Raw genomic sequence first — 27,431 nt, 5'->3', positions numbered from 1 at the left:
TTGTCCTGTACACATCGGTCAAATGTACTAACTGAACAAGGCTATACTTGTCTGCAAACGTCTGGCAATTGCATATCCATGTGCATGGAGCACTGGAAAAACAAATATTTACTTCTTCATATCCATGCATGACTCACTAAAACCACTCAAGTTATTTATTATGTTAGTCTCTCTTTTTTGTGATAAGAAATATGAGATTAGTTTTTGTTGGGTCAATTAATCTGGCATCTGTCCTCTGCACCTTTATAAATGATTCCTCATGCAAACAAGGGATCCAGCTCCCACAGATGTATTGATCCATGCAGACCTTTGGGTTAGGAGTAAAACCTCTTCAATTACTTTGGCAGACTTTCATTTTTTACAATGTCTTGGGAACTCTAGCTACCACATTTTTGTGTTCTTATCGCTTAGCTTATATTTAGTGTTTCACCCCTCCAGAGTAATACTCCTAGCCTAGTCTGGCCTGTATCTTCTTGGCATAGAAATAAGGAAGAGAGAAAAAGCTATTCCTTCAGGTTCCCAAAGGATTTGATAACCTCTTCACTCTCCTTGGCTAGAGGTGTTTTGACCTTTAATTAAAAGGCAAATTTGTTGTCTTCCATTCAGAAGACAGCAAATAATGATCTCATTAAAATGAGGTTAGTGTTCAGGCCTTAGAGCAATAAGAACGGAAGTCTCATTAGTAGCTAACAATCCAGAACACAGCACATAAATAAAGCTAATATGGCACAGCAAAATGCCTTGGTGCATTAAATTTGAGCAGAATCAAATGTTTACAGTCAATGATGTCTGGGGCATGAAGTTTTAATGTACTTAATAAAGGAAAGCAAATTGCTTCCTATTACCCATGAAATGTTCCTGGAAAAATAGCCCCCCCCCCAGTTTATTATGCAAATGAAGGAGATAGCTGTAATTAACAAGGACATTGTGGGAAAATATCAGTCCTCCTTAATAGATGCAGCAATTATTATGAAGAATAAAGACAAGTCAACTCAAACCTACACAGCGTAATTACACGGATGAATCTAAAGTCCTGCTGAGCAGAGGCAAAACATACATAAATAAAAAGACTTGTCCTATAGATGCTGAAGAGAGATTTGTGTTCCTACCCACAAAGCAGAGAATCCATTAATATAATGAAACCAACAACTCCACAAAGATCTTGGATAATAGAAGTGCTTTATCTGATTACCTTTTTGAATGCAAATGTCTGAGCTGGGCATTCTGATGATGAGACCCTTCCTGTTTCCTAAGATATCTGACAAGTCTTTCCTTGTGAAACCAATGTTTATTTCACCAGATTTGAAAGGTTCTATTCTTTTATCTGTGATAGTGTTGAGTTAATTGCTAAATGACATACACGGCCTTAAGGAGGGGAATCTTTTCTTTTTTTTTAACTTCTCAATAGTAAAAGGATTTTAAAAATAAAATATAGGTCTTAGAATGTGTGCATGGAAACACTTTGTTTTTTTGATCGCTACCCTCATCTGTGTGCCGTCAAACAACTCTGCCCCTGCATTAAAAGAAAGACAAACATGGTTCCATACCTAAGGGAAATGACATCCTTTATTTTATTATTCTTTATCAATTCCCACTTCCATTAGAATGCTCCAAGCAGCTTACTGGGTGTTTCTGGTGGAGTCCCGCGTGTGTACTGTTCAATTCCACACTGGCTCAGCTTTAGAAATGCTTCAGCAGCAGCATCAGATACTAACAAATTCTTCAGTAGTCATAAGGTGAGATCCAGACTCGCATTTCCATGGGTGCAAGAATTTCTGCCCGTGCAGTGCCGTTTTCTTGCTTGCCCCCTTCTATGGCAGCCCAAAATGCCTACTTAAATCATGTTCCTTGGGGACAGGGGACCTGCAGAAACAGGGTTTGTTTTTTGTTTTTTTTGCAGGGGGGCATTTTAGCCTGCCACAGGAGGGAGGAGGGAGGAAAATTGTGTTCCATGAGTAGTAATCCTTGTGCCCATAGAAACGCTAGTCTGGACTAGTCGAGGCATTGACTGTACACACTCTACCAACAATCCATCTTCATACTGTATGCTATGTATCAGAGAACTATATTTCTATGCATATAGTGGGCCACTGCATACTCAGAAGCATATTAAGATTCTGAAGGTCATTCCAGTTTGGCCCAGTTATGTTTAAAACTCTTTATCTTCATCCTAAATATTTTAATAGAGCATATTTAAATTAGACTGCTGAACACTAACAGTTGGTGGCTAATTTGTGGGGGGAAACAAGAATTTGTGGGGAAACGCAAAAATATTGATTATATAATTATATGATTAACCCAAAGCAGAGATATGATTAACACAAAGATTTCTTTCCTGAGCCAGCACTCACTTTATCAGATGCAGCTCATTGTGGTTCTCAGAAAATTATTCCACAATCAATTTACTGAATTGCACCCAGACCTCATTTTCTGAAGATGGGATTTTTACCACTTTCTTCTCCCGCTGTAGATTGCTGCTTCACAACCAGTGGTCATCCTGGGGGTGCTCAGACTCCAAGACCAGAGTATTGGGGTTCTTGGCTTGCTGCAGCAGGAAGGGGGAGGTGGGAAGTCCCATATTACGAGCAAAACTGTTCTTGCAGTCCTTTGGATCCAATTCCTAAGTCCTTAAGGTGCTGCAAGACTGGTGGTTGTTTTGCCTGCTAACATGCCTACATCTCTTGAGCTTGGAACAAATGATGTGCAAGTGGAAACATAAATGGACTTAGTGCAGTTCCCCTTGCACAATGTCTTGTGCATCACCTAACACTTTCTTCCCTGTATATTATAATGCCCAGAAATTGGTTGCACTAGAAATGTAACTGGCAGACAATGAGTTTGACTTTGCTTATGTGGCTACTATGGAATTTTTCTTGCATTTCTACTTGCGTAAAAACTCTAGCACAAGTGGAAATTTTCTGCTGGATTTAACCCAAAGTCATTAGTGAAGATTTAAAAAATGGATACATTTATGAGCAGCTTACTTGGAAACACCATCATACCTGTATCAGAAACATTAATTAATGGGATTCAAGCCCAATAAATCTACTGACTGCCTATTCTTAAGAGGACGCATTAAAACATCAATACTAATTGGTCAAATTAAGGCTGCCAATTGGCTTCTCGTGTGTGTTTGTTCTTCTGCCAGATTTTTTTGCTCGTAGAGTTTTAAACTGAGGACAACTTCCCTTGTCTTCCCACCCCATGTAATATATTGGAAGTGTATATATTTGCAGACAGAATGCACATGATTTCTGCTCCAGTTTTAAGTAATTGTACATGCTTTGCACATGCCAAACCACCATAGAACTACACATGACAGCTTGTATAAGGAGCACCCTGAAAGTGGCATTTTTCATTTCAGAGAATGAAATCCAGACTATGTTCATTGCCATGACTGCAGATATGAAACACTGGAGCCCGCTACAAGGCCAGTGGCCTCAAATTTAGCATAAACTTCACCATCAATTTTCCTGCCTTGGTCCTCTGTTGCTAGGCCAAAACAGAATTTTCACAATGCTGGGGGAAATATGCTTTTTTCTCCTCAGTGACCTGTACTGTGGCTAAACTTTAAAAAGCTGGTGGTCTATGCTGTTCCAAGATATACGTATCCCCACTCCATTGCAAAAAAGAAAAAAGAAAAAAAAAGTTGCCATTGGAAATTGCTTTAGTTAGTTGTATTTTAATTTATAGTCTATAAGGAATGAACAGCTACATTTTGTCATTGCTCGACAAGGGGGTTCACACGGTCTTTTGTTATGTTTGTTTGGAAAGAGTATAATTACTGCCACTAAGCACCACTGATGAGGGGAGGGGGGAATAAAGCAAAAATCACCATAGCATTGATGTTGTGATGTCATTTCCTGGGGCAAATCCAGAAGTGATGTCACATAGAGTTTTGCTGAATCCTATTGCAATGTGACGTCAAATCCGGGTTCATCCCAGAAATTACATCACATCATCAACATAACAGCGCTCCCTGTGTCCCGACCCCGCTGCTCCCTTCAAGTGCTAGCCACTGGCTAGCAACCCTACACAGCACTGTGCAAACACATGGCTGCTGAGTGGGTACTAAATAATACCTGGAGTGAGTGCAGGTGATAACAACACCATTCATGCTGGGTTCTGATACCTGCACAGTAGCTGTGTGCCTGCATGATGCTGCAGCAGTTTACATCACCACCACCTGATGTCCTCTAGTGAAGGCACTGAATCCCTTTCTTTTTTAGTGGCGTTTACTGGTGATAGCTATAGATATCTCAGCAAGCCACCATACGACCTGTGTCTATTGCTCACCAGTGACCTGCTTGAAATCTGTTTGAAGCACATTGGTGTTTATCTCTCTGGTGAAATCCTATTCCATAATCTCTGAAAGAGAGTCCATCCATCCATATTTTTCTTCTTCTAAACATAGATTAAGTATGGATTAGAGGGATAGGAAAGTAGTAGGAATGTTGTGAAAGTACCGGTCTAACTCCAGGATGTGCTCTGAAGGTAAATGAAACAGTACTGCTGCAGTTATGCAAAGATGGATCTGCTCGGATGGGAGAATCCAATGCATACGATCTTGAGTTCCATGAGGAAAACTATGGAATATGAATGTAATTAGCAGGGCTTTAGTCAAGAGGCTACAACTGGTCCTACTGTGAGATGCTCAGAGTTCTTAGCAAGTGAAGATAGACTAATATGGCCAGGGATTTTACATTTTGCGAACCTTCCTGAGTTTGGGAGGCCTGAATTGATAGGCCCTACTACTTTTTATATCATTGGAGTTGTGTTTATGATACAAGAACTGCAGTTGCAGAATAAAATGTAATCACAAAATTTAGTTCATGGAATTTTCTTTAGTGTATATGTTCCATCCATGAAAATATAACTTGGTGTATATTTATGATGTAGATTAAAGTAGGGGGAAGGGGTTGTACATCTAAATGTGCTAAGATTCTTAACTTTGAAGCTCAATATCCATTTTGAAATGAGCCGTTTTTTTCTAAATCCATGCTATTTCTTATTTGTTTCAGGCCTTACTAGAGACTCAAACTTTACTACGCACTCAGGTTGCAAATTTTACCTTCAACCTTGGATTTTCAGGAAAATTTCACCACACAGGTAAGAAGGAATTATGGAGATTCAGGTAGCAGTTCTGCAATTGGAACAATGTTGAAGCAAATTCATCTCAGCTGGCAAGACAGTGTGTAAGGTTATACACACTGAAAATGTTTTTTTTAACAAATATGTAATTGGATCATTTTTTGGCCCTAATTTAACTTTAGTGGAAGTTACAGCGCATTCCTGAGCCTGAAGGGCGAAAGCTCTTAAGAGGTCAGGAAGGCGCAGCGCCAGCGTCCAGGCCCCCCATGCCAGCATCTGAGCTACTTACAACGGCGTTAGTGGCCCAAACGCTGGCAGGGAGGCCCAGACACCAGTCGCTGGTCGCTGCTGCGGCAGCACCGCCCCAGGACACTGATGGGGCCTCCCGCCAACATCCCACTGGTGTAAAAGCCCGCAGTGGCATTCCCGGGGCGTTCCGGCACTGGGCTGGGGGAGCAGCCGCCTTTAGGCAGCCTCCAAAGACTTTTCAGGCTGGGAAGACCCCCTTTTTATTTTCGTGAGATTCGCCACCTATGAAGGGTTGCACAGATTTTTTTATGCCGCAAGAAGGTTCGGGGGTGGGGGAACCTCCTTTGAAGGCAGCACAGCAATCTGTGGGGTTTATTTCAAACACATATAGAAGAAGAAGAAGAGTTTGTTTTTATACCCCACTTTTCTCTACCTTTAAGGAGTCTCAAAGCAGCCTTCAGTTGCCTTCCCTTCTTCTCCCCACAAGAGACACCTTGTGAGGTAGGTGGGGCTGAGAGAGTCCAGAGAGAAGTGTGACTGGACCAAGGTCACCCAGCAGCCTTTATGTGGAGAAGTGGGAAAACAAACCCAGCTCACCAGATTAGAGTCCACTGCTCATATGGAGGAGTGGGGAATCAAACCCGGTTCTCCAGATCAGATTCCACCGCTGTTAACCACTATACCATGCTGGCGCTAAAGGTAAAGGGCATATGTGGAAGAAGAGCTCTGATGCTTTCACGCATGCTGAATAATCTACTTTCAATGCACTTTAGCAATCATTTGCTAGTAGATTTTGCCATTTTACATAGTAATATCAAGTTGTGAATTGCATTGCAAGTGGACTGCAAATGCATTATTCATAGGGTTGCCATCCTCCAGATGAAACCTGGAGATCTCCCGCTTTTACAATTGATCTCCAGACTACAGAGATCAGTTCATTAAGAAGAAATGACTGTTTTTGAGGGTGGATTGCAAAGCATTGTGCACTGCAGTTCTCTTGTTTGGGGGCTTCCTAGAGGCACCTGGTTGGCCATGGACTTGATGGGCCTTGGTCTGATCAAGCATGGCTTTTCTTATGTTCTTACTGCTGAGATCCCTCCCCTCTCCAAAATATGCCTTCCCCAGGATCCACCACCCCCACCCACCCAAATCTCCAGGTATTTCCCAATTCAGCGTGTGACAAAGCTGGTCGTTTTCCTAAGTAGATAATGTCAGGTTGGATATTGTAAAAGAAACAGACATAAATGCCAGGTGTTAGAGAGGGTAAAGCTGGCACTGGTTCTGGCCTTCTTGTCCTATCAAGTAGAATAAAAGACCAAAAAAAATGTCAAAAACTGAGGTACTCATCCAACCCCATGAAGCTAAAATAGTAATTCTGTGTGAGGCATACCCTGCAGTGACTTCACTGGATTACAAACTGGGTTTACCAAGTACTGCTGTCACGAAAGAGAGAAGGCATTGTAGAACGGTTTGTTTTTAAAGTGTACTGTTATGCCCAGGGGAGAAAATATGTGGATTAAAAGGAATTTAAATTAAATGAAAAGAGGATTACTTCACCTTTCCAGTTCTAAGTAATTAATTGATTCTGCCCACACACCCGCTGATTCTGCAGATTAGCATGCCTTGCTTCCTGTCACATTTTTGCATTTCAAATCTGCCTGCGTTCTCCTTTTAAGCCTTATTTTCTGTTTAAACTGCACTTGTCTGCTGTCCCTTCTCAGCTCTGTTCCTTCTTTATTAAGAACCAGCTTTAAGGGAAGGCAGACATTTGCGACTGGCACATATCAGAAGCAGCAAAATACTCCCTGCTGCATCCCTTCAGGCAGGTCTCATGCCACCCATCCAGGATCCAACAGCTTCCAATGCTGACTGATCAGCTAGTGTTGTAGAATTGCAGAAGTGAAAATACAAAAGTTTGCCATCATCATACACATGCACATAAGTGTGCTGACTCTTTGAAAATCTGAAGTGAATTAGAAGTAAAGAGCTTTTATATCAGCACAATGTAAGATTTTGCTATCAGCAATCCTTGAGGGTTGCTACAAGCTCGGGTTGCCAGGTCCTCCCTCTTCACCCCTCGGTTTGAGTGGTAAAGGTCCCCTTCGCAACGCAGCACTTTCAGGACTAAACCCAGGAGTGACATAAGGATGTCACTCACGGCCACCGCTCCAAGCAAGCTGCTGGATTGGTGGGCAATTGCTGCCTGTTCCAGCAACCTGGCAACCCTACTACAAGCAGATCCCTTCAAATGATTGCTTGTGTCGTTGTGATTCAGGGGAGACATACTGAGCCTACTTGCTGTTTCATGGTTACTATATAGAAGTTAGAGAAAAAGTGACTATGAGAAGCTTGGCTACAGTACCAAGCCATTCAGCAGAACAACGAGTTAATTTTCCTTTTTCTTGCTGGGGGGAAATGTACACATTATTGAAAGACTGGCCATTTTGCCATTGAGACTAGATCCTGTATGTTGAAAGAATTCTGTGAACCACACACGTACAAATGTGACTGATTGTTTTCAGGATTATACCAAAGAGTTTCATGAATATAGGTTGTGAATTTTTAGGGTGTCTTAATATGTGCCTTTCATTCTCTGGAATCTTGTATCTAGAGAGAGAATGAGATCTGTGGTGCTGTTTGCCCAACCCATTAAACGATCAGCAACCAGAGCTGCTAACGTTAAGATTGGATATGCAGTGCTAAAGATCTCTAGTGGAATGAGCTTAGCTATTTAGGTCTACTACTATAAGCTCCTGAGGTATTGTTTTACGAGGAAATGTGAAGTTTGAGTAACACTTGGGGTAGACTTACAAATCCATCTTTGCCTGAAGAAGCTGCTGGAAAAAGCTGGCCTTTGCTGACCCTGCCAGTAAAGCCCTTTGCCAAACCAGTTGTGTGTACATGTGCTGCTATGGACTACATTCCCCCTAGATTTGGCTTTTTGGCACACCATTGCTTACCAATATTTACAAATATACAACATTCCCTTATACTGAATCAGACCCTTGGTCCATTACAGTCAGTACAGTCCACTCAAACTGGCAGTGGCTCTCCAGGGTCTTGAGCAGAGGCCTTTCACATCACCTACTGCCAGATCCTTTAACTAGAGATGCCAGGGATTGAACCTGGGATCTTCTGCATGCCAAGCAGATGTTCACCCCCTTAGCCATGGCCCTCCCCAGTAGGAATCATTTCATGTTTGCATGCAATGAGTTAAATGGGGCAGATTTCAGTGTAATGCTGGGCATATGCAAAAATGTTGCATTCTATGCATCTGGCCCTCTACTGCAGTATACACAGTGTTGGCACTAATGCTGCACACAAAGGCAAGGCAACCCAGTTAAAATGAATGTGAAGACGTGGAATTCACAGTTAAGTTGTTTCTGCACATGCCCAGGGTCTGGGTTTGGAAATACCTGGAGATTTGAGGGTAGACCCTGGGAGAGTGGGGTTTAAGGAGGGGGGATCTTGGTAAAGTATAATGCCATGCAGTCCACCTTCCAAAGCAGTCACTTTCTCCAGGGGAGGTGGAATAAATATTTTAAATGCATAAATCATAAGTAAATACATGATTTATGTAGTCTGGAGATCAATTGTAACTCAGGGAGATCTCTACCCCCACCTGGAGGCTGACAACCTTAGTTTAAATCAGACCTTACTCACAAGGATTGCAGACCTAAGGGTGGTTTGCAGTAGTGTGATGAAAGTTCAACGCAGCTTGAATTCAGCCCACGGAGTTGCACATTGAAAGAAGCATCTGAGGATCAGGGTGGCCCGACTCCCACCCCCATTACCACAAGGGATTGTTGTTTGGATCAATGCAGTGATCCATACTCAGAAAATGGAAACATGTTGTGGTAATTTAAATGATGGGAGAAAATTAATTTTAAATGCTATATAATGTCCTAATAAGAAGGACCTTGTCTATACTACATACATTCTTTTTTGCCAGTTTGATCCCTCCTTTTTCTTATTCCTCACTCTTCCCAAGTCTTGTGAGAATTCAGTGATAAAATTTGTATAACATACCAACTGTCCAAATTTTCTATTTCCCAGCAGACTTAAAATATTATCAATATTGAATTTGTAATTGGTGCCAAGATGGAAAATGTGAGCGTGTGTGTGCGAATATGTATTCCCCAGTAGATTTTTTTTAAGGCTGACTAAAATAGCACAAAACTACTTAATGAGTTGAGGCATGTCAGTGACTTCCATTAAGGGACCTGCTGTGGTGTATACCCAGCCAGGCATCCAGCTTCCAGAGTGAGCCCTTCTTTTTTAAAGGCAGAACTGTTGTTTTGTCACTTCTGCTTAGAGGCAGCATGTCAAAGTATTCTCCATGCAAACATATACTTTATTGACTCTCCATAAATAAAACATGGAGAGGTATTCTTTAATTACTGTAAATGTGACTTGTTTACCCACAGAGACTTTTAATGTAAGATGCTCAACATATTCTCTTAGAACACTTAAGCTGCTGTGCCTTGCTGACTTGTTCTTCCTCAATGCACAAAGCTCTGTTCCGTCCCTGACCTTGAGTTGAATTCAGGAAGCCAAAAAAAGCGGGGGTGGGGGGACAACTCTACCTTGCTATTTGGCCATTAAGATAATTACAATTAAACTGTTGAAATAAATAACAATGATAATATGTTCAATTTCTTAAGGCATTTGGCTTGCTTTGATTTATTTCCCCCTGTTAAAGTTTGTTCTAGGGCTGTTGGAAAAAAAATTCGGTATAGTTCGGATTCGGCTGAATTCGGCCCGTTTTTATTCGGGCCGTGCCGAAGTCCGAACTCCGCCCCTTCGGATCCCCGGATATTCGGGGGGATCCAGAGTTCGGGGGAAAATTCGCCCCCCCCCCGCGCCTTCTGGGGGATTCCCTGAAGGCCCGCGGGGGGCCCTTTAAATAGATCTGCGCCTCCCAGCTGTGAGGCACAGATCTATTTAAACGGCCCGCCGCGCGCCTCCAGGGAAGCTCCCTGGAGGTGCGCGGAGGGTCTTCAAACAGATATGCGCCACCTGACTGGGAGGCATAGATCTATTTAAAGCCCCCAGCCCTGCCGGGACTCCCGGCAGGGCTGGCGGAAGGCTGGCAAGACCAGACCCCCCAGACCCCCCCAAACCCCCTTTCCAGCCCTGCCGGGAGTCCCAGATCCCAGTCCGAGATCCCTGCTGGGAGGCACAGATCTATTTAAAGCCTCCCCCCCCCAAGCCCTGCCGGGATTCCTGGCAGGGCTGGCGGGGGGCTGGCAAGACCAGACCCCCCAGACCCCCCCAGACCCCCCCAGACCTCCCTTCCAGCCCTGCTGGGAGTCCCGGCAGGGCTGGGGGGGCTTTAAATAGATCTGCCCCTCCCAGCTGGGAGGCACAGATCTATTTAAAGGGCCCGCTGCGCGCCTCCAGGGAAGCTCCCTGGAGGAGAGGGGAAGATCGGCGCAAATCTGTTTAAAGGGGCCGAATTCACCGAATTTATTCGGGAACACCCCGAATTTGGCGAATTCGGCTCCCCGGTTTCCCTTTTTGAGTTCGGTTCCTCCGAACCAAAAAATTGCCGAATTGCAAGAAATTCGGCTGTTTTTCGGTTCAGACCGAACCAAATCAACAGCCCTAGTTTGTTCTCTTGGATGGTTTCTGTGTAATTCTGGGTGTTCCCCCCCCCCTTTGTTTTTGTTTTTTGTTCATTCATTTAGTTTTAGAATTTGTATGATAAGAGTTGTTCAGATTTAATTAGGGTTGCCAACCTCCAGGTACTAGCTGGGGATCTCCTGCTATTTCAACTGCTCTCCAGCTGTTAGAGATCAGTTCACCAGGAGAAAATGGCTGCTTTGGCAATTGGACTCTATCACATTGAAGTCCTTCTCCTCCCCAAGCCCCACTCTCTTCAGACTCCACCCCAAAAATATCCTGCTGGTGGTGAAGAAGGGCCTGGCAACCCTCGTTTTAATCCACCTTGAGGATTCATTAGGTTAATACTCCAGATAATTGATATTGATGAAGGCAAGGCAAATCTGTTCCTTGAAATTAGGAACAGGCACCTTTTATCACTGTTGGTGGACATGTACATCAGTCCAAAAATTTTGGAAGAAAATACATAAGAACATAGAAGTTATCATCGGTCAATCTATAACATATGATCCTAAATTATTTCTCCTGAGTAAAACACCAAACGAATGCAGTAAAGACCAACAGGTCATACAAAAATACTTAATCACAGCGGCAAGAACAGTTTTAGCATCACTGTGGAAAACAGATAAAATATCAAAAATCGAAACCTGGATAGATAAAGCTTACGAATATATAACAATGGCATACCTAACAGAAATATTACAAAAAGATATTCAAAGACCAAATAAAGACAAATGGAATTCCTTCTATGAATATATCAAAATCAAAAAATAACAACAAAATCTTAGGAGTTATATGAAAGCTAAATTGACGATAAAATGTATTATGTTAATAAATGACTGCAATATTGAACCTTACAAGGGGGTAGAACTATGCATTTTTTTAATGATAAATATTGTTTAACCGATGGGTTTCCCTTTCCCTTTTCTTTTCCCCTGTATCCCTATTTAATACTAAAAACTAATAAAAATATTTATTAAAAAAAGAAAGAAATTAGGAACAGGTGTCTAGCCTAGCTAGGTTCTGTGCAGTTGGGTTCACATATTAATTGAGTTGCAGTCTCCTTCTGTTTTGTGGTAATAGTAGCCTTCGGTGGTCGCTACAAATCAGCTGGGACTTGACGGCCCTTTACACCCACACACAACAGTAGCACATCAGCATAATATACTCTGGGGCCACAGATTTATGGCATGGCAAAGGCACAGTTTTAGGTGCCAGCAGCACAATCTATCAGCCCATTCCTGAGAATGATTACACGCATTCACACCAGCGGCGAGGCCAGTCCCGGCGGCAGCCGAGCATCACAGGACTGCACCTCCCCCTTCCACCGGCGCGGCCTCTCCGTGGCGCCAGCAATGGAGGGGAGAGTCCACGCCGGCGCAAGGGGGCGTTCCAGGGACAGGCCCGGGGGGAGGAACCGCCGGTTAGGCAGCTTTCTACCCCCTTTCGGCCACTTCTGCCGGCACCGGGAATGGTGGTGCTGCATCTGCTTTTTAGCATGTGCAGCCTCGCTGTTCCCTATGGGGCAAAAGGCCCCAGTTAAACCAAAAAAAGCTGCAAAACTGCTTTTTTTGTTGTTTAAAGGCGTTCGGGAATTGGCTTAGGAAGAGGCGCCACTGCACCTCTTCCCCGTCGTCCTCGTTCGCCTCAGCTCAGGAATGGGCTGTTAGTGTGATAAAATCCTGCATGTGTAAGTATAATTTAAATGTTGTCCTTTTATATTGTCTTTTTATCATTATGTGGTCTGTCATTAAAATGCAGTTAAATGAGCAAAGCTCCAAGCATCATTTTCATGTAGCTATCACCCTTATGAAAAAAAATACATTTGGAGTAATTCAGAATATTATTTACAGGATAATATTATTCCTTAACTTTGCAGGAACCATTGAAGAGGATGAAGGTGATGACCTATTGCTAAATTCTGTGGATGAGTTCTGGTGGTTTCCACATATGTGGAGTCACATGCAACCTCACCTGTTCCATAACGAGTCGTCGCTGGTGGAGCAGATGATTCTCAACAAGGAATTTGCACTAGTGGGTAATCTTGGAATGTTCTTAGGAGGAAATACACATTAAGGTGGTTTAAAAACAACAACCGCAATCATGCTTGCAGTCACAGAAAGATGCTTAGTGGATCTGCATCAGAATGAACAAAATAGATAGAAATGGAGAATGTAGATAGCATCCCTAACTACAAAAGCAGACCTAATTTGGTGATGGCAGGAGGACCTCCAAACTGAGGGCTTGAGCAACTTGAGGAGAGTAATCCAAAGTACCCATGGACACTACAGCTTACAAATAAGCCAATTGTGGTGTTAGATGGTTTCTTTAAATTATCATTTGTAATGATTCTTGGTAGCAGTTTTTTATATGTTTGGATGATAGAAAGTTATCCATAATCACTTTCCTTGGGTACTGAGGAATCCCTCCAAATAAGGAGTCGGTGATAAATGAGGAAACAAGCAGTGACTTTATTTCTTGGTAATACTTCAATTTCTTAATACTGAACTTGATAGTTGCATAGTTCCCTTGCAAGCACAGTCTTTTACCTAAAAAAAAAGCTTCCTTGTAAGAAATTTATCTTCCTGACATAACAGCCTCCCTGATGTCTAACACGGAGCTGGTGTCCATGAACTCAGAGTAATCTTGTATCTTCTCATGCTTTTCAATTCTTGAAGCCAGTTTTTTTGGGGCGGGGGGAGTTCCCCACTGCCTGCTCATTTGCTATCCTTCTGTGTGCTTGTTATGAACAAAAACAAACTTTGATTTTCCAAACAGTAATGTCCTAACTTTTCATAAAGTGAATCTAGATTACCATTCAATTAATAGTGGGTTGGATTCAGGTAGCCTTTTTGCTTAATCACACATAATTGTCCCCCTTATTATAGACCTGTCCCACATACATTTTGTCTATGTGGGTCCCATGCTTCCCAGAATAGCCTTTTGGGTGGTCAAAGGTGACCTTTTTCACCAATGGAAAAGCTAGTTGGATCCAACACAATAAGTAGGAAATAACTGACATGTATAGGATAGGCTGCCCTGACCTGGATGGCCCAGGCTAGCCTAATCTCGTCAGATCTCAGAAGCTAAGCAGGGTTGGCCCTGGTTAGTAGATAGTAGATGGGAGACCACCAAGGAATACCAGGGTTGCTGTGCAGAGGAAGGCACTGGCAAACCACCTCTGTTAGTCTCTTGCCATGAAAACCCCAAAAGGGGTCGCCATAAGTCGGCTGTGACTTGACAGCACTTTATACACCCACACATGGGATAGGCTGGATCCTGTGTTAAACATAATAAATAACTGGTGACAAGACATTGTTTCCCTGAGTATGTGTGCTGTCTCTCTTTCTCACACACTTAAACACTCACATACCGGCATACAAAGTGTTATTACCAACTTGAGCTCAGAGCTGCAGATACACTGAAAAGTATCTATGAACAGTTAGACATCTGAAGGCCTATCACCATTACAAATGTATAGCATTTTAATTCCAGTTTTTATTGGCACGGCTTCCACCAAAGACTCCAAGTAATTGTAGCCAGAAGGTGCTTTCTGATAGATCTCTCTGGGCTCCCAGAACTACAGTATCCTGAGTGAGGGAATTTTAAAACATTTTAAATCTGAAGTCTCCTGCCTATTCAGCCATCTTAAGGTTAGTATAAATGAAATACTTCCTCAGAAAACAATTCCACAGCCTCACCTTCTTTCCTAGTCTAAACATGAAATTATTTGTGTCCAAGGGTCCCACAAGCCCCGGACTCCACTGCTCCTCTAGGGCCTGCCCCTGGAGAGAAGAAGGCACCTGGGACAGGATGAGAGTGAGCCTCTTTGACCTGGTCTGAGGCCTGGGGAGGTGATAGTTGTAAATATCCTGTGACATGTATGGGTGCCTCAGTTGTCAGTCACTCATAAGCAGAAGAGAGCCAATGTGGTGTAGCACTTAAGGTGTCAGACTAGGTCCTGGAAAACCTAGGCTCAAATCCCCACTTGGTCCATGGAAGCTTACTGGGTGACCTTTGGCCAGCCACACACTCTCAGCCCTGACCCTGGCTATTGTTTGGATGGGAAACCTCCAAGGAATAGCAAGGTTGTGATGCAGAGACAGGCAATGACAAACCACCTCCGAAGGTCTCTTGCTTTGAAAACACTATGGGGTTGCCTAAGTCAGCTGTGATATAATGGCAAAAGAAAGGGTCACTGTTGAATAAAGCTATAAATTTTGAGCCAGCATGGTGTAGTGGTTAAGAGTGGTGGAGTCTAATCTGGAGAACCAGGTTCAATTCCCCACTCCTCCACATGATTCCTACTGGGTGACTTTGGGTCAGCCACAGTTCTCTCAGAACTCTCTCAGCCCATGCAGAGGCAGACAATGGCAAACCACCTCTGAATGTCTCTTGCTTTGAAAACCCTATGGGGTTGCCATAGGTCACTTGTTAGTACTTTACACACACACACATACACAGAAAACGCTATTAGCTATGAAGGTTGTATTTAGCTAACTGGTGACTCAAAGCACTGATGCTTTATTCTTTTGTTCATTGGTATGTTCACTTGTGTTGTGGCTCAGACTTGAATAAGAATAGAAAACCTTGGGATATATTGCATAATAAGACGCATGTATTTTCTGGATGATTTCTTGGGAGACAGGAAGGCAGACAGTTCATTTTTTAGAGCAGAGAATAGATCCTGAAGATTTGCTCAGGAAGATTTTCACCACGAACATAGCCATCTCTCTCTGCTTCTTGTAATGCAACAGCTTAGTAATTCCAGCTGTCCTCTGTGTGACATCCAGGAGTTCAGCTGTGCTTGTTTATGAATGGAAAGGTATTGCATGCAGATAGCACAGATGCATTATAAAGAGTTCACCTGCGATATCACATAGCTCTGCTGCTGTTATCAATTTGTACCATACAACAGTGGAATAGTTTGCTAACTTATAACTAGAGTCTGAATTATGGAAACTTCAGCTCTTAGTTCAGATAGGCCATGGTCTATTTTGTTGTAAATAATCCATGAAATAGTCCATGGTTTGTTCCATCAAAGAAAATAAATATTAGATTATCATCTTTTAAAAAGTGAAGTGATTATATTGTACAGTATGTTACAGGATGGTTCATTCTTCTGCGGTTTTAGATGTGGTTATATCAAGGACCACAATACTCCAAGTCCCAGTTTGGATAATTTTTGATCGCAAACGTTGTGGCCATGAGCATCATTGGTGCTGCAGATGTGTTTTCTGATTTCTACTTACTTCTTTCCCAAAGCAAAGAGCTAGCCCAGACTTTCCTCCATTCCTTTAGAGTAGTACATGCATCAGAAGAGTCTAGAAGGCATCACCTTTCTGTCTACAGAGAACACTCATACAGCTGTTATCATCATAGGACACTTGGTTTGGAACCTTCTAAAATATGATGATTGGATCCAGACTCCATTGTAGCTATTTGATGGTTGGCTGTGCCCCCCCTCCATGGTGATCATTTTGTAGTGGTGCCCACTCAATGCTTTCATACTTCCAGAAGAGCTCACAGTCTTAACAAGGTAGGGGGTTACTGCATTAAACGGATATGACCCAACAGACTAGAAAACTGCTTCCTACCCTGCTGCAGTTTCTAAGAATGATGAAACGCACCCTCTTCATAATAGTACATTTTCTTCATCCCTCAAGACCGGAATAGCTAGTGACCCTCACCCAAGAGCACAAAAATTCTTGCAAAGGCTAAGGGCCAGAGAAATTTTTAAAGAGATAGGTTAGAGTAAAGGGAACATGGAGATCTGAGCATATCAGTGACAGGAGAAAATCCACACTCTCAACTTTTGCACTTTCCCCTTCAACCTAACCTACTCTCTTTCTTTTATGCAGTAATTTCTTGAGAAGTACTGAAGCTCAAACCTGCATATAAATTATAGTATAGGATTTGGAAGTCTTTTATTCCAATGAATAAGTAATTGGTGTGATCATTCCATGGTGAGAATTAAATGTTCTGCCCATGTTTACAAGCATTCTTCAGCCACAGAAATTCTAGTCACCAGGCCAAGTTTTTTAACAGCTTTTGGAAACTAGGATTTTGTTGTCCAGCAGCCCTTACCATCCCTTCCTGTAGCATATTTATCTTGCTTGAGTCATTTGTGTTTGTGGGGTTCAACTTTTATTGTCCTATATCTATCTCTCTTATAGCAAAAGCTTGGGTACTTTCATTAGATGTGACCCAACTCCGTTAAAATCAACAAGAATTTCCACTCCCATTGATGTGGGAATTAGAATTCCAAGTATAAATTGGAATATGCTCATTGGTTGCCTTTTAGCCCATGTTATTCTAACAGGGTAACATGTTAGAAATGGTTTGCTATGGAGAATCTTGCCTTCAGTGCACAGACTGAAATATGTGGCCTTCAAGTCTTTCCAGCTTTTTGTAGACAGCCCAACAATTGGTCCTTGGTACTTGAGGCACAACATAGCAAGCAGAAGAGTAAAATCTATAGCAGGAAAGAGTTTTAGTATCTTCCCAAGAGTCAAATTTGAAACTGTCGTTTTCAGGGTGTGAAGGCTATTTGTGGTCATTATATAATTATTAGCCCATCAGGAAGACCATGGTAAAATGATGATGATAATCTGCCTTTCTCATTCCAAATATTGAAATGGGCTTGGTACAGCTCCCAAAGAAGTTGAGTGGCAGGCTTCTAAAAAGCCTTCTATAAAAACACCATTTTTGAAAACAGTTGTCAAGATCTGACACTAATGTTTGTACAAAAATGACTGTCAACGTTAGATGAAGAAAAGAGTTTTCTGACACATATGGTGCCATTGTAAGCACCCCACTTCTTGGTGGGAGGGTGATAAAATTCAACATAGGAGCAAAACATTATTCACGCTTCCATCACTGTCAGGAGTTTCTTTGGCCTCAGCTGTGGTTCCTCTTTTTTGTTGAGAGGTTGTCTTCACAATAACCTCTGCCTCTAAGGAATGTACTTCCCACCCCAGAAGAGAACATTCAAAAACCAATAACCCAATTGTATGTATCAGTCAAAATGGATTGATGTACTTCTGCTTGGATTTGCAGATGTTTGACAGTGTCATCCTAAGCAAAGTTTCACTCTTCTCAGATCACTGATTTCAATGGATTTAGAAGGGTGTAACTGTGTGGGATTGAGCTGTGAGACAATAGCTACACAGGGAAAAATGTAAAGCCTCTTTCACAATAGCATTGCTCTCAAACTCCTCACACCTTGAATTGATAAATTGGTCAGGCCACACAAAGAAATAATTGAAGTTTCACCGGATGAAATAAGACGCTCAGCGCCTATAAGCAGCCATTCCAGACAACATTCCCCAGTTCCATATTTTTCATTCAACACTACCATTGTGCAGATGGTATACAAAAACCAGCCCATCCTCTTATAACCGGGGCTGGGAAGGAGGAAGTAACTTTCCTATGGAGGAATACGTTCACTGTTTTAAAAAGAAGCTGTGCACAGAAATATAATCAAATGCATTTTGAGGTGAGAGGAGGGGGTCTTGTCTGTCAGCAGCAAGGATATGTTATTTTAAGTGCTGGCCATTTTGTTCAAACAGCCTGGACATTTCTCAAAAACCTATTGTTATGTGTATTTATAGGTGTTTTGTGTGTGTGTGTAAAGCGGTTGAGCTAAACACTATCTAATTATAACAACTAATAAATCTTTTCTTATTATATATTGTGCACAAATGTATTTTAAATACATTTGTGCACAATATATAATAAGAATAGATTTTAAATACATTTGTGCACAATATATAATAAGAATAGATTTATTGGTTGTTATATTAGAGAGTGCTTAGCTCAACCCCTTTGTTTTCCCTTGACTTTTAAATTGAGTTTCTTTGTTCCCTTTTTCTTCAGTTGTATATGTAAAGCGCCCTCAAGACACAGCTGACTTGTGGTGATCTCTTATAGGGTTTTCAAGGCAAGAGACTAACAGGTGGTTTGCTAGTGCCTTTCTCTGCAAAGCAATCCTGGAATTCCAAACTTTAACCAGGGCTGTCCCTGCTTAGCTTCCGAGATCTGACAAGATCAAGCAATACCGTGCTGCTTTCCCTCCCATAGGTGTTGTAGTATATGTGTATTGATTGCCTGTTTAAACCTGTTGTTTCTTTAGCTGTTGCTTTGTTTGCAACTTTTTCTCATGGCCAGTGGCTGAAACAAACTGAACTGAATTGACCTTTCCCAATCAATACATTTCATGGTGCATCCCATCGACTTCCCCTTTCCTTCACCTTGGCTCTGTTCTCTTGACTTTGTGTAATGGGGCTGCTCTGCTCATAAAAAATATTCCAACTTCCTCTTCAAGACAACTGTGATCCTCCCGTGGTTAGTAACTGCTGTTGGACTGAAAGTTCGATTAGAACTGGTCACTGACTGCAGTAAATATTGACTGTGCTCACAGGTAACTTGAGTGACACAGGCTGAGTGAAATCTAAAAGGACCAAAGGTCTTCTGAAACCAAATTCTAAAAAAACAAAGAAAATATAATTTCAGTGCTTTTTAAAAAAATATCCCAGCTCTGCAGTACCCATGATGTTTCATTTCTGAACACTTCTTGTAATTCTGAGAACTACAAAACAACTATTCTCCTGTTTCTCTCAAAGGCATGAAGCTGCCTGAGGCCATACTTCTATTTTTGTTTATTTAAATTTTCTCCCCAATGGGGACCAAAAGCACTGTATAGCACTGGTCTTCCCTTCTCGATTTTATCCTCAGTACCACAACCCGGGCCCTGACCTGGATAGCCCAGGCTATCCTGATCTCGTCAGATCTCAGTTTTTTTTTTTTTTTTTTTTTTTTTTTTTTTTTTGCAAAGGGCCAGTGTGGTGTAGTGGTTAAAAGCTGTGGTTTGGAGCGATGGACTCTGATCTGGAGAACCAGGTTTGATTCCCCACTCCTCCACATGAGCAGCGGACGCTAATCTGATGAACTGGGTTGGTTTCCCCACTCCTACACATGAACCCAGCTGGGTGACCTTGGACTAGTCACAGTTCTATTAAGAGCTCTCTCAGCCCCACCTACCTCATACGGTGCCTGTTGTGGGAGTGGAAGGGAAGGTGATTGTAAGCCGGTTTGATTCTTCCTTAAATGGTAGAGAAAGTCGGCATATAAAAACCAACTCTTCTTCTTCTTTTTCTTCTTCTCGATCATTAACAGTTATAGGGTAAAGGTGTAATTTTATATATATTATTGCACACACACATACACACACACACACACACACACACACACACACACACACACACACACACATATATATATATATATATATATATATATATATATATATATATATATATATATATATATATATATATATATATATATATATATATATATATATGCAATAAGCTGATGCAGTGAAAAATAATCGCCTAGGGGAAGTCTCAGCTTACCTGAACAATAATACTAGAAAAGCCATCCCAGCTCTAAAAGTAGATAAGAGCTTATGTAAATCTTTTAATTCAGCAAGGTGACAGCTTAGAAAGTGCTGAGAGCCTCACATCACCTCTCTCCTTTTGACAACTCTGAAAGCAATTCAGCAGGGATCACTTCTTCACATCACGGCCTTGTTGCGCCAACAGAGGACAAACCCATTTTATTTTTCACACAGTTGAAAACAGTATTTGTCATGCTGATGCAGACAGTTGCTCCACTGACAGTCACTCTTAACATTTGCTCATACACATGTTCGGAAGAAGGCCCGGATTAACAGAGTTGCCTTTTACTCTGATGTGGGCACTTGATTTGTGGAGAGGCAAACACAGGCAGCTGCCTTATATGGAGTCAGACCATTGGTCTATCAAGACTAGTAGAGTCAACTCTGAAAGCAGCTCTCCAGGTTTTCAGGTAAAGATCTTTCATATCACATACTGCCTTTGAACTGGAGATGCCATAGATTGTACCTGGCACTATCTGTGTGCAAAGCAGATGCGTTAGGACTGAGCCACAGCCCCACCCCAAGGTGGGGTTGAAGATTTCATGATCTTTTCTGCTTGTCCAGAACACAGGAGCTCAAAAAACTCACTTGTGATATGTTTTGTATAAGATGCCTGTTGCATCTTTTAAAGAAGTTCACCTCAGTTTATGATTGCTAAGTAGGGCTGCCAGCTCCGGGTTGGGAAATACCTGGAGATTATGGGGTTGGAGCCTGAGGAGGGCAAGGTTTGAAGAGGGGAGGGACTTCAATGCCATAGAATCCAATTGCCAAAGCAGCCATTTTATCCAGGGGAACTGATCTCTCACCTGGAGATCAGTTGTAATGGCAGGAGATCTCCATCCACCACCTGGAGGCTGGCAACCCTATTGCCAACCTTCTTTTATTTTGCTGATCTGACAGCAACATTTCTTCAAGGCAAGTAACCACTATGGGTGGAATAAGGTGGCCAGTTGTGTGAAGGGTACTTTATTTTTCAAATTTACATGTAGTCATAGAAGGTAAGAATAGTTACTGTGGTGTTTCTTTTTAAAGCTTAACATACTGATTCCTGTAGATTCTTTTATTGTTAAATCTGGTAGAGGCTAGGTTGTTATTGTTTCCTAGTCCTTTTCTTTACCACTAGGTAGCTGACAGATTCTGACAATTCCACTCATAATCCACCATTTTATAACCTGACTATATCCTGAACCGCCGTATTTTGTTCATATCATGCCCTAACTCCATCCAAAATTAAAAGGGTAGTATTTTGTTTATCCAGTCCAGAAGTGAAAGGGCTACTTGGAGATACTTGATGGTGAGGGAGCAGAAGGAACTCAAACTGCAGCAAACTGCATATGCTTCAGTTCTGGAACTGAAATGCAGTGCAAGGCAAAATCATGTTACAGTAATGAAGCCAAAAAAAGCCAACCCATTCATCTCTACTGAAAATTCACCAATGTTTGAACCAGTCTCTGCACCCACTTTTTGTGTGTGTGCCATCAAGTCACCGCTGACATATAGCAATCCCAAAGGGTTTTCAAGGCAAGAGACATTGGGAGGTGGTTTGCCATTGCCTGCCTCCGCATCACAACCCTGGTATTCCTTGGAAGCCTCCCATCCAAATACTAACCAGGGCCAACACTGCTTAGCTTCTGAGATCTGATGAGATCAGGCTAGTCTGGGGCTAACCAGGTCAGGGTGCACCCACTTTCAAGCACCAAGTATTGTTTTTCGGAGAAATTGTAGTGGTCGAGTCTCACATATCCTTTGTCACTTTACATTTCCAAAGCAAAGTCTTGCCGCTTCTTTTCCTTCAAAATAAAAAAAGCCTTCTTCTTTATTACACACTGAATTTCATCTTCAGCAGCTATAAAGAGAAGGATATTTAATTTCCTTCTGGCCACCTTCTTTGATTTTATCCAGCTTGTTTATAAAGATAATGTACAAATGGAGCTGCTTTTTGTTTGTTCTGTCAGTAGTGTTATTTAGGTCATTGTTGATTGTTTGCCATTCCCGGCACTCTATCAAGGGAAAAAGGCAGAAGGAAAATATTTTAATAAGTACAATGAAATATAACAGTTCTTGAATTAGAAAAAAATGGGATGTGGAAAGGTACATTAGGAGAGTCAAACTCTGGTCTGATATCTTGTAATGGGTGAAATGTTTAGCATTTCAAACTCTTAGGACAGAGAAGCTATGGGTATCTTAAAGGCCAATTCTATCTGTGCTTATTCCTCCAGTTACAGAGTGCCATTTTAGTACAAAATAAATGTCTCCTTATATGCAGCTGTTTAAAATGATTGAGATGAGGGACCAAAATAACTAAGGCTAGAGATGGATGAATTATATTTTTTCAGGGAGTTGACAGCACTTTTGAAAGAGGGATTGCTGCTTATGGCATGTACACACATCTCTCGCTCTGGTAAAGAGGTTTGGTATGCATCTATAATCTCTCTACAGCTAAAATATATGTAGCTGTCTGTAGGTCAGCAGTATATACATTCACATATTACCTACAACAAAAGATAATAATTCCAGCCAATTTTCTCTCGAAACAGCTAAAGTTGTTGGTGTCCTCTATATTTTTTATCTTATACAATGTGTTGTTTTCTTTGTTTTATTTTCCCCCAGGAGCATGGTATTCCAACTGACATGGGCTATGCAGTTGCTCCTCACCATTCTGGTGTCTATCCTGTTCATATTCAGCTTTATGAAGCCTGGAAGAAAGTGTGGGGTATTAAAGTCACCAGCACTGAAGAGTACCCTCATCTGAAACCTGCACGGTACAGGCGGGGCTTCATCCACAATGGCATCATGGTACACTGCATTTCCATTACTTCATAATTGTATCTCTGTAGAAACGTCTAAAGCAATGCTATTTTCTACATTGCTTGGAGTTTTATGAGTGGTATATGAAAGTAGTGAAAATTTAGAAAAGTCTGCTTGAATAGGAAATTCAATCTGTTCAGGATCCAGTTCTCTTCCAAAGTATAAACTGGAAGGAGAGGAGTAGGCAATTGACATGAACATCTAACTAGCAATGGGCTTTAAGTGATCTATGCAAACATTTTCCATTCATTTGAATTACTTTACATAGGTTTAACACCAGGCAAAACAATGCATTCCTTTTGCAAAATATCATTCATGTTGCCGGAAAATGCCTCATAAACGATATGAGCATTCAGACAATACGTGTAAGGGAACATACTTTAGAGCCACTCCTATGGCTTCACTTCTGTGTCAGATTTCAGCATTCTTTATCCATGTTCCCAGCAAACTCACACGGGCACACATATTTCTCCTGCCAATGTGTTGTGACACGGTAAAAGAAGTAATCATCACAGCGAAGGAAGTGAAATTATTTCTGGCCAGTACAAAGAGAGGGCAGCTGTTCATATTTTCCACTAAATGTCATGGCACAAGGTCAAAGATGTTCATCCAAGGTCATCTCTCTGTAGAATTAACTTGGCCCATTGCTGATATAAAAAGCTGTAGCTAGTTGGCAGCTGTAAGAGCCGAAGCAGTCATAGCGAGCAGATTGGAACCAAAAGCACAGATGATTATTATGTACAAGGGAAATGTCAAAGACATTTTAGGCAGATGGGAATCAGAAACATTTATTAGAGGTCATCAATGCTGTATATTGGTTCAAGTTGGTTAAAAATATTTTTGAGTGTAGATTTTCCTGGATCTGTATATAAAATAGATTCCATGCTCATGCACATTTATTTTTAGCCCCTTATTGATATCTGAAATGACAAAAGTTGGGGCTAGAAGATCTGATGTTTCCTTGAACCTGTTTAGGATCATGATGTTTAGGGTGGACGATGTAGTGTTGAGCCTTCCTGCAGTGGTGGTGGGGTGTCTTTTTACATCATGTTGACATTAACTGTGGTTGCCTATTGAAATGGTAGAGGCCAATTGTAATAATTATGAATTTAGTTCAAGAATAACTAGCTGCAATCTTGAAATACAAAGAGCCACTTAGTAGGAAATTCAAAGCACCTATTCTAGAATGTACCTGATTCTATAGGTTCAGACCAAGGAACACATGCTTGGTGGTTCTTGCATCTATATAGTTATCTGTCATCCGTAGCAGCTGATTGTAAGATGAGGCCAACTTTACCACACACTTGGTACTATCTAGGTAAAGAGGAGTAGCAATGATGTGGTCAAGCCACTGACACCAACCAAGTGGGCATGTAGTGAAACTCTGACTGCATGCATAAGCTATGTAGTGTGAATCCAGCAGAGGTGGGATGGGGGAAGGATTGGCCACGCTTTTGTTTCTCCCCTCTGCAGCCACTTTTGACTAGTGAGTTTCCATGTTCCTCCTAGAGAGCCAGCATGACATAGTGGTGAAGAGCCACAGATTCGAATCTGGAGAGCTGGGTTTGATTCCCCACTTTTCCACATGAAGCCTGCTGGGTGATCTTGGGCCAGTCACAGTTCTCTCAAAACTCTCTCAGCCCATGGGGAGGCAGGCAATGGCAAAGCACCTCCAAACTTCTCTTGCCTTGAAAACCCTACAGAGTCGCCATAAGTCAGCTGTGACTTGACAGCACTTTCCACCACCACCACTAAAATGTGTAATAAGTATCCTGGCAATGGAGACAGGATTCTGAGCTGGCATTGGTATGTCAAGAAGAAAAGAGATCAGTGACTACAAACAGCAGAAATTTAGCTCTCCAAAAGGAGACCTAGGAATTGATAGCACTACCAAGACAACTCTGTAGAACTTTTTCCCCACTTTATTCTCAGGTACTCCCTCGACAGACATGTGGACTTTTCACCCATACAATCTTTTACAAAGAGTATCCTGGGGGCCCTCAAGAATTAGACAAAAGCATCCAAGGAGGCGAACTGTTTCTTACCATTCTTCTCAACCCCGTACGTACCTCCTTTTGTTATTTTACACTGATAGTAAAATTCTGTATGATGCTAAAGAAGGAGGGGCAACTTCCATTTCTGTCCAAACCACACATAAAATTGGGTCAGAGGTTAATATTGGCTACCTTATAAGAAACAGTTGCATCCAGACAATATTATACATATTAATATCATTTAATCATTTAAAGAAAATGTGTCACCTGATTCATTGGATGCATCTGAATATCATTGTTCCTTTTAAACATAAACTTGGTGGTTGGGAACCTAGCAGTAGGCAGTAAAAGCGGCCACAGTGAAATTGTTTATACATATAGAAAAGTATTTAGAAAAATAGTACTTTGTAGATTTTTACACACACACACACAAAGACCTCTCCCCCGATGACCTGATGAGGACAGATGCTTATTGCTTTCAGGATGTTGAGAATAGTTGAGGGACAGTTAAGGGGGAAATAGGGGAATGGGGAAATCAGTCTGCTGGAATACTGTAGCTAAATGCTTGTAGTATCTTGTCCAGGGGGTGGGGGAGATTTAATCCAGTTACTCCTTATGGTCAGTAGAGATGTGTGATTTCTATACATTTTCTAAACCCTGAAGAAAAAATAAAAAAAATTTTTTTTGTTTCTTTAGGGGGGGTCAGATTTTTGGGAGGGGAAAATTAAAGCATATCCAATAGTTTTGTCATCAAACCTAAACATATTTTAATGATTTGACAGCATTAAAATGCATAACAAGAAAATACAGCTGTACTGTTTCGACTGTTTATGGAAGTATGAAGGACTTACAGTACAATCATAAGGGGGGGCGAATTGACTTAGGAGGCAGCATGACCCTGGCGTTGGAGTAAATGCCACTTGCGCCATCCAAATGGGCATTTATGCCGGTGCCTGGGAACAGTGTGGCAGTACCATGTAGGGGCACTGGCACAACCGCAGCAGACCACATCTCCAGTGCAGGGGCTCATGCCAGAGCCAAAGGGGGTGATCCAGGGGGCGAGGCTGACATTAGTCGGCTCCCTGACCCCTTTTGCCCCAGGAATGCCCTCTTTTGCCTGCATGAACTTACATCAGCAAAAATGGTGGTGCAGCCCGTGGAACTGCATACATCAGCTTCATGGGTGATTGGGGAATTTCTGATTGACTTGTGGGCCACGGCGCAGCAAACTGCTCAGGAGGTGGCATGGCTGCGCTGTCCCTGGCCGTGCCAAAACTATCCCCCCCTTAGGATTTCACTGCGCATTTTCTACAAGCAAAATTGTGATATACTCAGTACCTAAGAAAAAGAGAGGGCTCCAAACTGCTCCATCATATGCTACCTTAGCACATTTATATTAGCTTTTGTTTTGTGAGTGGAAAGAAAAAATAAAAACTGTACGCAGAAAATAAAAATGTCGTAGCAAAGAAAAAGGAGTTTCTTGCACAGAAACATCCTCATACAGTCAGGTGCTAGCAGCATATGCTATTGGGGGGACATATTTAGATATCGTGTAAAACTTCATAACATTACATATTAATTGTATAGAAAAATGGTTGTATTTAAACAATAAATATATGCTTGAAATACACTGAATGTCTACAAGTATGCATAGGAATTTGTTATCTAATGATATAGAACATCTATTGTTAAAAAAATTCAATGAGTAAATCTTTGAATTAAAATACATGTAATTCCTTCTAAAACAAAGAAAAGTTTTCATATAACACATAGCTGCAGGTCATTTCTGTCCATAGGAAATCATATGGCAACTCTCTCAGATCAATCTCTATGCTCCATCCCTTTGGGCAGACAGCTACACTCTTTCTCTGTAGTGGTACCCATTATGTGGAAAGGCTTTCCTAAGAATGAGGAAGTCTTCCTCAGTCTTTGTTTCTAAAAACATTTGTAAGGCTAAGTTCTTTCACAGGACTGTTCAGTTTGGGCACAGTATTCTGATGGCTGGCAATATTCTTTCTTTAAATTTGTTGTGTTGTATTGCTTTACTTGTTACCTCATTGGTCCACCTGTTGGGGAGAAAAGCCGGCTTATATATAATTATAATCCGTTTTCCAGCTCCTGCCTTGCCTCAAAGAACTGGTTTCACCCTTGCCATGCCCACACAGGCTTTACAGCTTCCCTGCTGCATGTCAGGCTTCTGCTCC

At 41.7% G+C, this 27,431-nt stretch overlaps 1 protein-coding gene across 5 annotated transcripts in view; it reads left to right on the top strand.

The window, feature by feature from the left end:
- LOC130482703 (bifunctional heparan sulfate N-deacetylase/N-sulfotransferase 4) overlaps positions 1–27,431 on the top strand; it is a 122,762-nt gene that overhangs the window by 39,545 nt on the left and 55,786 nt on the right. For all 5 annotated transcript variants that reach the window (XM_056855526.1, XM_056855527.1, XM_056855524.1 and 2 more), the window contains exons 2-5: positions 5,022–5,109; positions 12,845–12,999; positions 23,036–23,221; positions 25,166–25,294. In XM_056855526.1, coding sequence (XP_056711504.1) covers positions 5,022–5,109; positions 12,845–12,999; positions 23,036–23,221; positions 25,166–25,294 — 558 coding nt within the window. The remainder of the gene's footprint in view (positions 1–5,021; positions 5,110–12,844; positions 13,000–23,035; positions 23,222–25,165; positions 25,295–27,431) is intronic.

The sequence above is a fragment of the Euleptes europaea genome, chromosome 9, assembly GCF_029931775.1.
Source record: "Euleptes europaea isolate rEulEur1 chromosome 9, rEulEur1.hap1, whole genome shotgun sequence".
NCBI lineage: Eukaryota > Metazoa > Chordata > Lepidosauria > Squamata > Sphaerodactylidae > Euleptes > Euleptes europaea.
Note: the sequence above shows the minus strand (reverse complement) of the source record. Positions and strands in the feature narration are given on the sequence as shown.